This window comes from Bos taurus, chromosome X (assembly GCF_002263795.3).
Source record: "Bos taurus isolate L1 Dominette 01449 registration number 42190680 breed Hereford chromosome X, ARS-UCD2.0, whole genome shotgun sequence".
In the NCBI taxonomy this organism is placed as follows: Eukaryota; Metazoa; Chordata; class Mammalia; order Artiodactyla; family Bovidae; genus Bos; species Bos taurus.
Window position 1 is genome coordinate 57871879 of NC_037357.1, and position 18815 is coordinate 57890693.

Below are 18815 nucleotides of genomic sequence, written 5' to 3' on the forward strand. Positions count from 1 at the left end.
TACCTGGACCAATATAGTCAAGAAGAAGAAGAACACTCCCTCTGAGACTATCTATTTCTGTTGCTATTCATTTTTATTAAGCCTATGGTGAAAAGTGATGATTATTGTTTTAACTCTCATTATGTCAAAATTTATGCACAAGTGAAAGAAAAGATCTATTATCATGAACAAGATTTTAAAACCTTAGGTACTTTGTTCATCTGGAGGTAGCACTATTCTGCTATTTATGGTGGTTTTCTGGGGACTAGTATGAAAGCCAAACATGTTTTGTGTCTTAGCAGGAAAGAGAGAATGGGCTTCCAGGGGACTCAATGGTAAAGAATCCACCTGCAATGCAGGAGACCCAGGAGATGAAAGTTTGATCCCTGGATCAGGAAGATCCCCTGGAAGAGGAAATGGCAACCCACTTCAGTACCCTTGCTTGGGAAATCCCATGGACAGAGGAGCCTGTCAGGCTATAGTCCATGGTGTTGCAAAAGGTTGGACATGACTGAGCATAAATGCATGCACAGGAAAGAAAGAAGGCATAGTTGAAGGAGGTTTTATATTTACTGGACCATCGCAAGGCCTATACAAAGGAAAGGATAATTCAGTTCAAAATTGTTTATTGTTTTGATACTTTAGGCCCAAAATGTCTAGGCAATTGACATGAATTGTCATTTTGACATTTCAAATGTCAAATGAACATGGAACAATAGACTGGTTCCAAGTTGGGAAAGGAGTATGTCAAGGCTGTATATTGTCACCCTGCTTACTTAACTTATATGTAGAGTTCATGTGAAAGGCCAGGCTGGATGAAGTACAAGCTGGAATCAAGATTGCCGGGAGAAATATCAACAACCTCAGATATGCAGATGACACACCCTTTTGGCAGAAAGCAAAGAGGAATTAAAGAGTCTCTTGATGAAAATGAAAGAGGAGAGTGGAAAAGCTGGCTTAAAACTCAACATTCTAAAAACGAAGATCATGGGATCTGGTTCCATCACTTCATGGTAAATAGATGGGGAAACAATGGAAACAGTGACAGACTTTATTTTGGGGGGCTCCAAAATCACTGCAGATAGTGACTACAGCCATGAAATTAAAAGATGCTTGCTCCTTTGAAGAAAAGCTATGACAAACCTAGACAGCGTAGGTCTATCTAATCTAAGCTGCAGTTTTTCTAATAACCATGTACAGATGTTAGAGCTGGACCATAAGAAAGCTGAGAGCCAAAGAATTGATGCTTTTGAACTGTGGTGTTGGAGAAGACTCTTGAGAATTCCTTGGACTGCAAGAAGATCAAACCAGTCAATCCTAAGGGAAATCAGTCCTGAATATTCATTGGAAGGACTGATGCTGAAGCTGAAGCTCCAATACTTTGGCCACCTGATGTGAAGAACTGACTCATTGGAAAAGACTTTGATGCTGGGAAAAATTGAAGGCAGGAAGAGAAGGGGATGACAGAGAATGAGATGCTTGGATAACATCACTGACTCAATGGATGCAAGTGTGAGCAAGCTCATGGGAGTTGGTGAAGGGCAGGGAAGCCTGGAGTACAGCAGTCCATGGGGTCACAAAGAGTCTGACATGACTGAGCAACTGAACTGACTGACCAATAAACAAGTACGGATTTTTAAAATAAGTTTATTTCCTTTGACCAAAACTTTACTATATATTGCTTCATTTGGACAATGACTACTAGCCATCTGCTCTTATTATTGACCACCCATTTCAGGATAAAATACTTTGTCACAGAATTGAATCCTTGTTCTCTTAGTACTAGGTTATCTAGTTGGCTTGGTTTAGAGCTTGTACTTCAGTATCTACCCTTTGTAACTGAGGTAGGAAATTTCCTACAAGCTATATTGAATATGACAAATCTAGACAAGTTACACCACATGTGTTCCAGGGTCCTTTAGTGGCTTCAAAATTAGAAACTAACATCAATATGCTTTGATGGCATAAGAATAGAATGTACCTTCCAGCCACTGTGATCACTTTAGCATTCAGCAATACATTTCCAGGAACATGATGTCAACCTTACAAAAGGATCCGGTGATTTACACACGTAATGGTTAGGATTGTAATTGAGACTTAAAGCAAACAGCTGAACATTTCATTTGATTCCAGATGCACAAGGTATTATCCTGTAAATCCATTCTCACCCAGACAACTAGTTAAAGCATGCTTTTTAGTGTCGCATTTAAGCAAATGATCAGTTCTGTCAGAGATAATTATTTCTCAGATCTTGTATGCTGGTGTAGCAAAAATAGCACATGGGGGCAATGTGAGGTGTGTGCATCCTCTCTGGACACCATGCCACCACCATACTAGAATTTGCAAAGACTACTGTCTTTATTTCAACCACACAGACTGGGCACAAAGAGGCACGTGCGTGCTTATGTGCTAAGTCACTTCAGTGACTGACTCTTTGTGACCCCATGGACTGTAGCCTGCCAGGATCCTCTGTCCATCAGATTCTCCAGGCAAGAATACTAGAGTGGGTTGTCATGCCCTCCTTCCCAATCCAGGGATCAAACTTGTGTCTCTTAGGTCTCCTGCTTTGGCAGGTGGATTCTTTACCACTAGCACCACTTGGGAAGCCCTACAAAGAGGCACACTCTCCCACCACTAGCTAAATTCAACAAAACTCTTTCCTACACATTCTCTTTCACAAACTCTTTTTTATGCTGTTTTCTCTGCCTAGGATGCCTATCGGAGCCAGGCAGGTAATATAAATTAATGAAATAAGCTGAGTGCATGCATGCTTAATGGCTCAGTCGTGTCTGACTCTTTGTGACCCTATGGACCGTAGTCTGTGAGGCTCCTCTGTTCATGGGATTCTCCAGGCAAGAATACTGGAGTGGGTTGCCATTTCCTCCTCCAGGGGGTCTTGCTGACCCAGGGATTGAACCCACACCTCCTGTGTCTCCTGCATCACAGATGGACTCTACCCGCTGAGCCATCGGGGAAGCCCCAATAAGCTGAGCAGAAGACAATGGAGAGCGATGCAAACTGTGCCAAACGGCAGACACTGTTTTTATAAATTTTTCCAAAATGGCAAACTACTGCAGAGTTCCAGCCAATTGCCACAATGATACCCAAAGTTGATAGATCTTCCAACTTGTAAGGAATACCCAGACATCCAAGGTTTTATGTGTAACCTCATGATTCCAAAATTCTGGCTACAATTTTTATAACCATAAAGATCAAACAAAAGTGGTTACCAATTTGTGACCTGGGACCAGACAAAGCCCATCCTTTCTTAAGACCCAGATTTGGTTCTGGGTCTCTGAGAAGTCTTCCTCCAGTAATCTATCTCCTCTGAAGTTCTACTGTATGTCTGGTGTCCTTTGTGCAACATGGCATCTACTGACTCTTCTGTATGGTATAACTTGTCTCTCTGACTGTAATCTCCATGAAGCCAGGGACTATGTGCCATCTCTTACAAAACCTAGCCCAAGGCCAGGACATAGTAGCAGGCATTAAATGCAAATAGCCAATACAACACAATCACAATCAGAACACCATCCTGTGTTAAATCTCTTTCACTAGTTGATTGATCCACCAAGCTTTTAAAAGCACCTATTACACTATCAGCACCACATCAGGTGCTATGGCTGACATTAAAAACAAAAGATGTACCTCCGCCCTTGGGGAATAAGCAATCACGTGTTGAGTCCAAATGTACTCAATATACAAATGTATATAAAGTCATTGCTACCCTATTGTTCAAAGTACTTCACTTTCTCAAAACTGTTCTAAGCCAGCACTATCCAACAGAAATGTAATATGAACCACATGTGTACTTTTAAGTTTTCTAGTAGTCACATTTAAAAAACCTAAAAAGAAACAGATGAGATTAACTTCAGTAATGTTGTTGTTGAGTTGGTTGCTCAGTCATATCTGACTCTTTGAGACCCCATGCAGCACTCCACGCTTCCCTGTCCTTCACTATCTCCCAGAGTTTGCTCAAACTCACATCCATTGAGTTGGTGATGCCATCCAACCATCTCGTCCTCTGTCACCCCCTTCTCCTCCTTCTCTCAATCTTTCCCAGCATCAGGGTCTTTTCCAATGAGTTGGCTCTTTGCATCAGGTGGCCAAAGTATTGCAGCTTAAGCTTTAGCAATAGTCCTTCCAATGAGTATTCAGGGTTGATTTCCTCTAGATTAACTGTTTTGATCTCTTTACAGTCTAAGGGACTCTCAAGAGTCTTCTCCAGCACCACAATTTGAAAGCATCAGTTCTTTTGTACTCAGCCTTCTTTATGGTCCAACTCTCACATCTGTACATTACTGGAAAAACCATAGCCTTGACTATTTGGACCTTTGTCGGCAAAGTGATTCTCTGCTTTTTAACACTCTGTTCAGGTTTGTTATAGCTTTCCTTCCAAGTAATATAGTAATATGCTTTATTTAACCCAATATATCCAAAGTATTATCATTTTGACATGTCATTAATATTTTTAAATATTAGAATTAAATACTTTACATGTTTCTGTACTATCCTCTAAATCCAACATGTATTTTACTCTTACAGCACATTTCAATTCAGCTAGCCACATGCAAAGTGCCTGAAAGTCACCTGTGGCTTATGGATACCACCAGGGGCCACACAGTAAGAGAAAGGGATGTTCCTTACCTTACTGCCAAAGTGGGGATTGATAAATGTCACATCCTCCAAAGTCAGTAGAATTCTGTTGGGTCCTTTAATCAACTGGATTTTATTTATACGATGTCTGAAACAAGCATAAAGTCAGAAGGTCATGGGGGTTGGATATTTTGCAAACCATGGGGTAAATTTGCCCTATGATAGAAGTTAAAAAAATATACAAGATAATTGACAGAGTAAACACACAGGGATGTTTACCACATATCCACAGCAAAGAGAGAGAGCAAGTCTGGGCCTCATAACTTTCAATATTATGAAGACCGAAAGAGAAAAGTGAAAATGCTATTAAAGAAGTATCAGAAGGGAGGGTGCTGCATAGGGATGGGTATCTCAGACGATTAAAACAGTGATTCCGTGTCAAGGGCACATTCAAAACAACACCTCTGAATACTTTTAAAGAATACAACACCTTTTCTCATTTGCCATATATTCTATATTTCTCTATTTGCCATATATTCTAATGATACCAAGGCCAAGAATCATTAATCTCAATTTTACAAATACAAAAAAATATTAAAGAAACAAAACAAAATTAAGCAAATTGTGTGAGATACCATTGCCTGAGGCAGAGCTGGAGCCTGAATCCTGGGTGTCTGGCTGTGGGCCCAGATTCCTGCCCACAAGACCACTTGTCTTGCAAAGTTGCCAAAGCAACAGGTTGAAAAGTGGAAAAATTCAATCAGTTGGCTGCTTTGTCTACATGATTCCAAACAAATGGGCTGACTGGTTTTTTTTTTTCCTTTGACTGAATTGGTCTCTTGTCTGAGCATTACATAGACACAGTTTAAACCTGATTCTCTCCAAACATGCCCATTAATTTGTGGAGAATGCAATTATTTCTAACAAATCAATTAGTAGACACAGAAGTTTATGATGTCTACCCACACAGTCAGGTAGGTCCTCAGCTGAGCTAACTGGGCAACCTGAGGATCTCGAGGGAATCTTGGGATTAGTTCGTGTGGTTGTTTTGTTCTGTTTCATCTTGGGGGCTCTGATAGCTAGTTTGGATTCACTTTTTCCATAATCCCTTAACGGTCACCCTGTGGAATGCATTAAAGCAGACAGCCAGAATGGGGGGAATCAAAATGCTTTGTCAGAAAAAAAGAATGCTTTGTCAGGTTTCCCTAAGAAGTCTGAGGTGTCACTGTAGCTAAGTACCAACAACCCAGACAGTTTTTCTCAGTGATTCCACTGATTTGTAAACAAACAATTAATGTGTTTCTAATTGTCTGCCAACAAATATGTCCCTTATCATTGTGGAAGCTGCTGCCCTGCAGAGAAAATTAAAAGAGCCCTGTAGTGAATTCTTGGGTAGAGCACATGAATCTTTTGGCAAAGTAAAGCATCACTCCCTAACTTATCTATTTCATATGTGCAATGAATTGTCTTAAGGCAGGCACACCTGTAAAAATAATCATGCTACAGAATACACTCTAGTAGAAAGACAACTGGACCCCCCAATCCAGAGATCTGAGATGCAGTGCAGATTCTGTCATTAATTAACCAGATAACCTTGGATAAATAATTTAACCTCTTCATGCACCAGTGTCCTCATCTCTTCAGCAGGATAATAGTCCTTGCATTACTCGCTTTACAGAGTTGTTTTGAAAACCAAATGAGATAATATATGTGAAAGTGCTCTGAAAAGCATGAAGCACTATGAAAGTATAAGAGCTCATTATTACCATTATCATCATTAGTATTACAAAGCACGGGAGAGCTTTATAGAAAGGCGAGGCAATCTGGTTCGGAGTAAAGAGAAAGGAGGAGTTCAAAGAATCCTTTGTTTTGGGGTGGTTGGGTTCTTTGCACGTCTTTCTTTTTGAAAAGAAAAAAAAAAAAAACTTAAACAATCAAAACACAGAGAAAAGGAAGGAACAGAGAGCCACTCTCCTGCAAGTAATCACCATCTATTACCGAAACTCATCAGCCGCTCAGCTCTTCTGATTGCAGCCGTGGTGGGCAGAGAGAGGGAGGAAGGCAGTGAAGAGAGGGCATCTTTTGTGCTTTGTTAGCTGAAGAACCAAGACCCAAGTGACTCTGGGAAATGATGTGCCTCTCTCCCGTCTCTGAGTTTTCTGTGACCACTTGAAGTACCAATTGTCTCAAACTCATTTTCCTCTCCAATCATTTTCCTCTCTAATCATGTCCCTCTCCAATCATCTCCCTCTCCAGTCTTCTTTGCCCTTCAGCCTACAAGCTCCAAACAAATCCCCCCCTCCATGACTTTTTTTTTTTCTTTTTTTCTTCCCTCCCTAAGAATTACAGGTCAGGCTCCCTCTGAGCCCAAAGAACAGTCCATTTCATGGGAAAGACCAGTCAGATCAGTCATTTGCTGGGGGTGGGGGGCAGTTGTCAAATAACATAAGCAGCTGAGTGACTCCATTTTCCACCCTGCCATGCCATCTTTTGCCATTGGGGAGCTAGAGCCTACTCCTTTTCAAATCTCTCTAGAGGAGGAAGATTTTGATTGGAGGGTATTTATATTCACTAAAAGTAGCTCATGATGTTAATTAAATACTTTATTCCTTGGCAGCAGCTAAACATTAAATTTCTGTTCTGAGTAGGGGTATGTCACCGTCACAGAAATAAAAGAAAAACTTTAAACTATCATCTTTATCCAGTGTGCTTTAACAATTCATAAGCTACCTACAACTTTGTTTGGCTTTATCAAGTCTCTAATACTGCGGAGACTGGATAATAGTAGTTTTTCACAGTGATGCTAACATACTAAACACTAGGAATAACACCTGTCAGTTTCAATCCAGGATTTTACATACTTGTTAGAATATCAGCGCTGGAAGAGCTCTTAAAGATCATCTAATCCAATTCCTTCATTATACAAATGAGAAAATTCTGGCCAAGAGAAATAGTGTCTTGTCCAAATTTACACAGATACTTAAGACACTCTATAGACACTTTTTTCCTTGAAATTTATGCAAATAGCTCCACCCCATTCCCCACCAAGTTCTTGTCATATTGTTGTTAGGACCACCCTTACAAAGAGATAACAAAGGTGCGGCTTGCAGAGTAGAAAGGGTAATGTGGGAGAGTTGTGGTTGATTTAATTTTTCCAAAATCATCCTACTGTGGGGAGGAATCAACTGTTGAAGTGTGAAGATTATAAGAAAGGGGTGTCATATTATAAAGCCAGCTTAAGCCATTTATCCCTGATCCTGAATTAGTTCATCAGAGTAGTTGGTCATGAACTTAAGGATCTGAAGAAGAAAGATAAAGACCTGATGGTAATGATGATGGTGATGATTAGCTAGGACAGATTTTGTCCAAGCAAGAATGATAGTAAAAATCTGCAATAGGATACCCTGGGCAAAAGTGATGACTCTCAAAGCAAGGATTCTGGGTTCCTAACAATCAGCAGGAGAGTTCCATGTGCTTGAGAAGGAGTTGAGATTTACCATTTCTTGGGCACCTACTGTGAGGCAGGTATTGTTCTAGGTACTTTATTGGCTTTGGTTTATTTAATCCCCTTTACAGTCCTGTGAATTTATGCCATTATTCCTAAATCTTAGATTCTAGCCAAAGTTTGCCTAATTCTTTGAACTTGTTAAAATATCCCAGTCCATACCATTTGCGGAGGGAAGTGTTTCTAGGAGACTCTGCCAGTGGAAAAGGGAGCACAGATTGGGGTAAGCAGTCCCTAAAGTACTAGCTCTCTTATTTCACGATACCGTTGAGAGCCAGATCAACTCATAGGTAACAACACTGACAATCACAGCTGAGGAAGTTATTCTTGGCATCATGAAAACACTTCACTCTAAATGGAGCCGGTAGGGATGGTAAATCACTATGGAAAAAAGAAAATCAGTGGGTCATGTAATGAGGCAATTGTACTGAAACATGACTTCCCGGAAATCAATATTAACAAGGCTATTATGGGCTTGTAGTTTTATATACAAAAAGAAAAAAAAAAAGAGTACCTTATAAAGTAAGCAAATCCATTAATAGACAGCAGGGCTATAAGCAAAGCAAGGCAGACCATCAAAGCAAAAGTAGGGTTGATGCCTGCAGAGAGGAAAAGGAAGGGAAAGAATGGCATCAGAAAGAGGCTGTAAATAAAGGGCACCACGGAGTGACTCCTCATGCTTTCTGGTGACTCTAAAATCAAGCTACATCTACCTAACTTATTTCTATTCTTTTCCAATACAGTCTGTCTTGTTGACTTTATGAACACAGAAAGCAATTTCACTGTTCTGAAGCAAAACTACTCACCACTCTGACAATAACAAATCACATGAATGAAGGCTGACCCAGGTGTTTCTTTGGAGAAAAAAGTTCATGAATGGAAAACTTTGAGTACCTTAATTTAAGTTGAACAGCGATATAGTTCTTGAGAATAAATATGTTATTTCATCTGTGAAAGGTATTATGTTGCCTTCATAAAATAAAATATCTTTTTAATCCACCCAAGCCCACAGACCTTGTGAGTTATAGATGAAAAATGTAGCACTTGTCCTTCAAGGTTGAGCCTGGTTTTGATAATTATTGTTTTCACTAGGATGTAAATTGTCCTCTGCAAAAGCTAAGTGTTTGGATGGATTACTAAGATTTCAGAGGGAAATGATGCAAGTGAAGAGGTAGCGAGGTGCTAAAGCAAAAGAGAAGTTGAAGTCTAATTCAAATAGATGCATTTGGTTTTAGAAAGGTGTGGGGTATACCTGCATAGGAATAATATAGATCCTTCCAAATTTCTCCTCTGGCTCTTGGAGATTTGATGGAGTGTCCCCACTTCCACAAACCAGAGGGTTTCCATCAGTCAATCAAACTGCCAGTATTATGGGATGCCGACCGTGTTGGGTGGTTGAGGGTGGGGCATAAGAATTATTAGCTCTGGTCCCTGCCCTCCAGGAGCAGTCCATTTGGGAGGAAGAGACACAATCAATACACAAGAAACAATTGGAGAGCAATTTTGTACTAAGCTGTGAGGTACAGACTTTTAGTTAAATGGGAGTTCAGAGAGGAGAGGGTGGAGAAATTGTATTTCCGTGGTGGAACCTGATTGACAGGATTTGGATACATCAAGGGAAGGACAGGTAAATTTTCTAGCAAGGGAAACAACTGCAGATCATAGCATACAAAAGACCAAGATAAAGCATCATGCCTTCCTCTTACTAGAAAAATCTCTTTGGGAGTGGAATCCTTTTAAAAATGACTGCGAGCAGCTTTTAAATTGTGGATGGTTATTCAAGGCTGCAAAGTACCTCTCATTGTCCTTATTATTTTAAATTAACTACATAGAGTTCCAAGCTGTTTACGTCACCTGACTGCAAATGATTGATTCTGTAGTGTCCCAACATTAAAACATGCCTTCCCCTAAACAGGTTCCCTGTAACCCAAGCTGAGCCAAATTGACTAACTGTGATTTTCCATTCCTTACCTCCTTGGCAGATCTTCCCATCTGCAAACCAGCATTGTGCATCTGCTCGAGGGGGCCTGCCACCAGGAAAGTGAATAGGGGTCTCTCCGAATCGTAGCAGCTCCGTTTCCATGTCCACAGTGTAGGTACTATGGAGTTCCCATTCTTTCCAGTTGGTGTCCAGGATTACATATTCTGAAATTCCATTTCCATTTGCATCTGTCCTTATCAACTGGTTGAATCCATAGAACTGCATGTTTCTGGAATGCTGAACCAGGCTGGCAGCACTAGCCCATCCATTTTCTTTCATAGCATTATTCATGGCTTGTGCGATAAAGTAAATTGAATTGTAGATGGTTCCAAACAACGGCGAAACCTATTTTTAAAAATTACAATTATCTTGAGCCCTAGTTGCCCTAGAGCAATCTCAGAGTATATTCCAAGCCTGTGTTCATTATTATGGGCTGCACGTCTGAGTGGAGGTGAGCTATGAAGACCCAGAGGGGGAAAAAAAAACAATTGTTTCTCAGGACTTGCTTGGTTTCTCCCCTGATTTTTTCTGTTTTTCTCCCCCAGGCCTTCACATCTTTAAATATATTAAATATGACAATTTTATGAGCAAACCAAGTCATACACAATATATTTTTATGCTTCTAAACTAAGAAAGTGATTTAGAGTTATAAAGTGGCTAAAAAAAGTATGAAATAGACAAGAGGCACTCAAAAGAAATTTACCAGGTTAATTACTGGGGCATTATGCATGGTAAAATCATTTGGTTGGGACTACTAGAGTGGTTGGTATATGTGGTAAGACTGTAAATAATGTGTCTCCATAGTCCATGTCTCTGTCCCGACTTTATTCAAAATGGTTATTCTCTTAGATACATGCACTCCAGAGAAAGTTAACACTACAATACAGTTTTAAACATGTACCCCCACACGTACACATGCAGACATACATATTGACACATACACACCCACAAATACAGAGCCGAATGTTGTTGTGTTTGGCGAAGGTGGCTTTTAATCAAAAAACCCCATAATCTATTGCTGTGCAAAGTGGCAAAGCTTTGGTGAGAAGCCATTGTAAAGCAGTAAGGCTGCTACAGTGAACAACATGATTCTTCCTCCTACATAAATATGATTTTTTAAAAAAGCATTTGTTTATTGTGTCTGATACCTCACTCATTAACGTTGAAAGTTTATTTTTGGAACAAACCTTGTATCCATTTTCCAAAAAGGTGGATAAGAAAAGTGAATGATCCCCCCCACCCGCCTTGCCCCAACACTGGCTTCATGGTTTCTCATAACATTTCACTTCTAGGATGGAGTTCAAGAAAGCTATGGTCATGCCATTTTACTGAGCTTCAGGGAAAGCCAATATTTGCTGCTTCAGTTTCACAAAGTCTAGAAAGCTATCCTCCTGTAACAATCTTCATCTGAATAAAAGGGTTTAAAATTGAGTGAATTAGTTTTTTTTGTTAGAAATACAAATGAAGATGCAGAGAGGTGTAGCAGCTAGCAAAACACTGTCATGTCTTGAAAATGAAGAGCAGGGGGTTTTCAACCCTGGCTGCACATTAGCATTACCCAAGGAATGTCAAAAATACTGATGCCAAACCCAACCCAGCTAACAAAATGAAACACTTTAGGTTAGGAACCCAGTAATCAGAATTATGAAAAGCTCCCCAGAAATTTTATTATTCACACAGGATTCAAGACCAACAGTATAGAAGAAGACACACTGGCCTGTGGGTCTTTTCCTAATGCCATATGTTGCACAAGTCACTATTCCCCTCTCTGGGCTTCAATTTCTTCCTCTCTAAATTGAGGATACATAATCATGAATGGAGTCATCCAGTCTATTTTACTTCCTAGATATGAAAAGGAGTCCCAAAAATGTTAAGTGATTGGTCAAGGTCGACTAGCAAACATTTGGTTTGCTGTTCAAAACAGTCATATGGGCTTCCCAGGTGGCTCAGTGGTAAAGATTGAACCCAGGGTTCAATCCCTAGGTCAGGTAGATCCCCTGGAGAAAGAAATGGCAACCCACTCCAGTATTCTTGCCTGGGAAATCCCATAGACAGAGGAGCCTGGCTGGCTACAGTCCATGGGGTTGCCAAGAGTCAGACACGACTTAGTAACTAAAACAACAAACAAACAGCAAAACAGCCATAAGATTTTGGTCCACATCAAAAGCTCTTTGATATTTGCAGGACCATTTGTTCCTGTCCAAAATGTCCATGAGCATATTCTGTCCATGTCAAATGGTTCTGGAGAAGACCAAATATCAAGGACGTTTGGCATGGACCAAACATCTTATGGCTGTTTTGAACATGACTATATGGTCCTGCAAATATCAAGGACCATTTGGCAAGGACCAAATGTATTATGAACCAAATGTAGATAGGTGTTTTGGTCATGACCAAATATCAAGGACATTTTGGTGTGGACCAAATTTCTTACGGATATTTGGGACAGGATCAAATGTCCTGCAAGGGTCATGGTCACTCACCTAGGCGTAAAATCAGGACTAGAACCCAAGTCTGTTGATTCTGTTCATTTTAGCATTCTTGATTGAAATACATATTCTCTATGGTCTCTTCTAGTTCTGAACTCCTGTGAAACTTCCCAAATCATGATCTAGTTCAGGGAGCAATTTGGCTTGCAGACTTTTTTGTTTGGCTTGTTTATAGGTTCTTCTTAATTCCTCTGACCTTCTATCATTGATGTGCCTACAGCTCAGTCCTTGGTCCTTGGTCTTCTCTATCTAAACTAACTCCCTTGGTGATCTCTTCTGCTCTCCTGGCTTTAAATACCACTCTATGCCATAAATCCCAGATGTACACTTCCAGTTAAGACCTGTTTCCTAAATTCTAGACTCATACAGTCAACTGCTTACTTGGTATCTCTCCCAAATCAAGCTCCTGATCTTTATCTCAAATCTTTGTGCTCCATTTACAACAAGGCTTTCCTATTTTTGTTAAAAGCCACTCCATTCTTCCAGTTGTTCAAGCCAAAGACCTTGCCCCAGCAACAGAGCTAACTAATAGCAGAGAAGAAACCAACATCTCAATTTTCTGAGCTTTATTCCAATGATCCCCCTTCACCACCCTACCTTAACACACACTATAGAAATAAGCACGGTGAATGGATGACATGTGCTGCCACTAAGGCATCCACACTTAGTTGCCTAGCACACACTGAGGTCCCTTTAGGGGGCTGCACTAACTCTCCCTCCTGACATTCTCAGATGCTCCAGTTAATTGTATTTAGGATTTCTGCAAGAGTCTGCCTGTTCCCTGGGGCTTGGTAGGTTATGACAATAAGTGAAGGCTGGAAGGTAGAGGATAAAATCAAAGTAAAACAAATGAGTAAAAACCCACAGGGCAGCAAGTCCCTGAAAGCAGGGAGAATGCTAGTATTCTGTTTCGAAAGGTACAAAGCCTTCTGGGAAAGGGACTGCATCTAACCTACCACCAAAAGCAAAGATTTGAACTCTTAAAAACAATATCCTCACCTCAAGGCTGACCCATCCCATGGGATTTTCAGCTGACCAGCCCTCGCTGCCCTCAGATCTCTCGGATTGACCCCTGTTAAAACTCACTGACAGTAACTTCCCAAGATGAATGAAACCTGAAGCTTATCCTGCAGGATTCTCTAGCTTCCACCACATATCACACACATATACACACACATGCACATACTCACACACAAAGAGCCACAAAAAGTATGGTAGGGGGACTTGAAGCTAAGGGAAAGAACACAGCTGTGGCAATAGCATTCATTTGCAAAAGAGGGGCTGTCACTATGACCCACTCTCGCTGTGAGGGCTTAGATTTGTGTTCTAGCTGGTTTTGCCATTTTACCTGCTGTGCCTTCAACAATGGTAACTGCCCCTTCCCATAAGCCAAAGGCATACTCTGTTAGCATTAGTAGCAAAAGCTCTGTAGTTGCAGCTGTTGCACATAATGAGGAAAAGAAAAGGTAAAGGATGGGACAAGGGAAGTAAGAACATTCTTCACAACCCTCTGTGTTGGCTTCTGACTATAGTTCCAAAGAAGCAAGACAGGATTAGCAGGACCTACTTGTCAGGCAGATGACCTTGTTATATCGCAGATCAGAATGGTGAAACCACCCAGCCTATTGGTTTTGACTTCTGTATAGACCTGAATCCGAATGAATGAACTGTGAATAAATGAATGATAATTGAGATTTAATCTTTCACTGTTACTCAGATATTTTGGTCTTCCCTTGTGGCTCAGCTGGTAATCCGCCTGCAATGTGGGAGACCTGGGTTCGATCCCCGGGTTGGGAAGATCCCCTGGAGAAGGGAAAGGCTACTCACTCCAGTATTCTGGCCTAGAGAATTCCATGGACTGTATAGGCCATGGGGTCGCAAAGAGTTGGACACAACTGAGTGACTTTCAGTGATTTTAGCTACCCTAGGCCTTCTGGAGCTTGTGTCCAGGAAATCAAGGTCTGGGTCAGGAGCAGTGATATTTGAATTTGTTCAGTGTAATGATTCTTGCTGTCATTAAGTTGACTATTATCAGTTCAGATTTACTGTGCTTAAAAGACACAAAATGCTTCCAAAGAATTTTGACTTTGGAAGTACATTAAAATACACACACACACACACACACACATATATATATATATACACCTGGCTTGGAAAGCACCATTTGAAGGACAAAATGGCAACATTACCTTTGAACAAAAAGCCAGGTGCATACAGAGATCAAGAAACCAAAAGGTAACTGAATTCTTGTAATTAAAGGTGGTACCGCCAATAATGAATTTCCTGAACTTAGCCAAGAAATGGCTAATAGCCTAATCTGTTTGGCATGATACTCATGAACATCACACTCTTATTTTATATAGAATAAAGCACAAAGACAATTGTAGCCACTATGAGCGGCAGGCAACCTTTTCGGACAACCTGTCTGGTAGGCCCCCATCCTGGAAAGCTCTAGTCTTAACCACATCCCCATCAGCCTAGCAGCCCCCTGCTAACCACCCATATCTATAGTAATGGAAAACAATACGTGTAGGAGCTTCAGGTCCCCCAGGCTTGCTGAGAAATCCAGAGGACTTCTTTTGCTTAGCCAAATAAGGTCACATTTGGAAAAAATATTCAAAATATGTGTTCTAGAAACATGCATTTGTAGCCAATAGAATTTCATTGAAAACAAGGATTGGGAAAACAATGAAAGTGAAGAAGGCAGGAACCAAAACCTTATTTCAGAAGTCTTTTTGTGCCAATATATAAAGGTACAAAGTGTAATCCTTGTCCAGTCATGCTGAGACCAAATTAGAAAGTTTGTCACTGATATCCCACCCCCCAATCTCTCCATTCAGATTTATTTTTCTATTTTTACATGTTTCCATAATGCCCTATCACCTCCTCTATTAGAGGAAAACAATCTAATGTGTGTGTGTCTGTGTGCGTGTGTGTGCTTAGTCGTGTCCAACTCCATCGACCCTATGGACTGCGACCCCACCAGGCTCCGCTGTCCATGGGATTTTCCCAGCAAGAATCAAGAGTGGATTGCCATTTTCTCCTCCAGGGGGGTCTTCCCAACCCATTGATCAAACCCATGTCTCCTGCGTCTCCTGCATTGCAGGCAGATTCTTTACCAGTGAGCCACCAGAGGAGCCCCAAACGATCCAATAAATCCCTTCAAATCAAAGTATTAGTCTCTTAGTAATGTTACTTTGAGTAAAGTACTAGACATGGGAAATGATCTAATTTTTTAAAAGGCTATTGTGTGGTTGAATGGTCAGGTTCTGGTACTTCTGGTATTAGACTTGAGTTGGAATCCTAGCTCTGCCACTTGCCAGCTGTATGACGGTGGACAAGTTACCTTGAGCCTCAGTTTCATCACCCATATATGGATTTCAATCAGTTTACTCGCTTAGTCATGACAACTCGTTGCGACCCCATACACTTGATAATACCTCATTTATAGGCTTGGACTGAGGATTCAATGAGACCATTTATGTAAATTACCTGCTACAAAATAAGCATGGACTACATGATAGCTGCTATTGCTTGTATTTCAGAAGAGGAGCATAGGGCTCTGGTAATATCGTCCTAGAAGTTAGTATTCAAGATCCTTGTTCCAGTCTTGATTTCATCACCAATAAATAACAGAGTCCCAGTTTTAGACCCAGTGTCGTTAGCATCCTGAAATGGTAAACCTGTTCACCTTATTGGGGGAAAGATCTTGTTTCTATTTTGCTTTCCATTACATTACCTGCAGAATGCCTAGGCCATCATCATAATAAAAATAACAACATTAATAATAACAATAAACATTTATTGAGGAGTCATTAGGTGCCAGCCAAGCTCTTTTATGTGTATTAACTCATTTAATCTTCACAATAATTGTATGAGGTAGGTACTGTTATTATTCCCAATTTAAAATTAGTGAAGATATGGTGAGCTTAAGTAAATTTGCAGTACTTTTCCCTCAGAGCCCATGCTCTTACTTACCATGTTATAACTGAGCTTAATAAATACATGCTAAATTAATTAATGGATGGTAAACTAACCAATAAAAGAGTATCATGTATACCTTTTGTAACTTCTATTTTCCTTTCATGGCTTCCTTATTAAAGACAGAAAAATCAAATTTTTTTCTTCACTCTCTTCCCCTTCTCAAACATCACTCCCAAACACCAAGGAGAAGAAGAAGCAGAAACAGTAAACCTCCACATCTAATGGTATTGCTGCTGCTACTGCTTCTAAGTCGCTTCAGTCGTGTCCGACTCTGTGCGACCCCATAGATGGCAGCCCACGAGGCTCCCCCGTCCCTGGGATTCTCCAGGCAAGAACACTGGAGTGGGTTGCCATTTCCTTCTCCAATGCATGAAAGTGAAAAGTGAAAGGGAAGTCGCTGAGTCTTGTCTGACTCTTAGCGACCCCATGGACTGCGGCCCACCAGGCTCCTCCGTCTATGGGATTTTCCAGGCAAGAGTGCTGGAGTGGGGTGCCATTGCTTTCTCCACTAATGGTATTAGGAGACATCTATAATCTTGAACCACAGAATATGAAGATAGAAACCTGCTTAGCAGACTGGAGGGAGATTAAATTTAAGTACCTGAAGAGGGGAATATTGGTAAGCAACAAGGAGATTTGCCCCTGTGAAACCTGGAAGGGCTTAGGAGTTAGAGGTGCTATGCACAGAAGTGGGGGTTAGGCAGAGCACTAAAAGAGGGGTAGCTTTGAATGTGTGTGTACAGAACAGTTAGATTTCTGCCATCTACCTCTACCAAGGAGAGCCGAATCTCTGCAGGAAACAGGTTAAACTGATTCAGAGCAGCTCCAGAGCTGGAACACTTGACCCAAAGGACAGTGAAAATGAGGTGAGCCATAGAAAAATGAATTATGAAGCTAAAGTGTTCATACTTAATGATGAAAATCCCAGTCTACTTCTCCCAACATGGCTCCTAGAACAGTGACAACCAGGATTACAACTCCCAGAAGGAGATCGAAGCATTCTTCTCTGAAGAAAGTGACTAGCCCAAGAGGCAAGATCTACAGATATTGACACGCACACAAAAAAACAGCTGGCAAGTCAATTCCCTGATACTTAAACCTACAGGTCAACATGCCCTCCATGGACATAAACCTTCAAATCCTTCTTTTAAAGCTTCATTGTTAAATATAACCAGACAGCCAGGATCATCACTTAAGGAAAGCTTCCAAGATTAAATAGAGAGACCAAAACAAAGAAGTATGAAAAATTAGGAACTGAGAGAGACACAAAGAGCAAAGGAAAACCTCAAAGAAACTATAATGAGTATCTTCAGAGAAATAAGAGAAAATTATATATTCTTGAAACAAAAGCAGGATGCTATAACAAAATAGAATGAAACAAGAATTAATTCTTGGAAATTAAAAACATGATGGCAAAAAAACTTAATCAGTAAAAGAGTCAGAACACAAAATTGAGGAACTCTTTCAGGAAAAACCACTAAAAACAAAGATACGACTGATACAAGGGAACTAATAAGACAATTTAAAAATTCAACCCAGAAAAAAAAATCAACCCAGGCAATCTTATATCAACTAGTGGTATTTCCAGAAAGTACAAAGACAATGCTGTTGAGGAAATTATCAAAAAAAAAGAAAGAAAATTTTCTAGGCAGAAGGAACTTCTAGATTGAAAGGCCCTACCAAATGTACAGCACAATACATGTCAAAAATCCAGGCATAATCATGAAATTTCATTACATAAGGAATAAAGAGATAACCTTAAAAGTTTCCAGGGAAGATAAGGAGGAGTAAAAACACATTACATAAAAGGATCAGGAATAAGAATGACACTGGAGTTCTCAACACCAATGATGGAAATAAGACAAAGTGCCGTGTCTTCAAAGTGCTAATAGAAAATAATTTTTAATCTATATTTATGCTATGCTGTGCTAAGTCACTGGGAGAAGGCAATGGCACCCCACTCCAGTACTCTTGCCTGGAAAATCCCATGGACAGAGGAGCCTGGTGGGCTGCAGTCCATGGGGTCGCTAAGAGTCGGGCACGACTGAGTAACTTCACTTTCACTTTTCACTTTCATGCATTGGAGGAGGAAATGGCAACCCACTCCAGTGTTCTTGCCTGGAGAATCCCAGGGACGGCGGGGCCTGGTGGGCTGCCGTCTATGGGGTCGCACAGAGTCGGACATGACTGAAGTGCTAAGTCACTTAGCTGTGTCTGACTCTTTGCAACCCTATGGACTGTAGCCCACCAGGCCCCTCTGTTCATGGGGATTCTCCAGGCA

General features: G+C 40.7%; 1 protein-coding gene across 2 annotated transcripts in view; it reads right to left on the reverse strand.

Annotated features, from left to right (window-relative positions):
- Nucleotides 1-18815, reverse strand: part of GUCY2F (guanylate cyclase 2F, retinal) — a 149998-nt gene that overhangs the window by 98633 nt on the left and 32550 nt on the right. For both annotated transcript variants that reach the window (NM_174549.2, XM_059883287.1), the window contains 3 exon segments: nucleotides 4627-4723; nucleotides 8595-8679; nucleotides 10052-10406. In NM_174549.2, the coding sequence (NP_776974.1) occupies nucleotides 4627-4723; nucleotides 8595-8679; nucleotides 10052-10406 (537 nt within the window).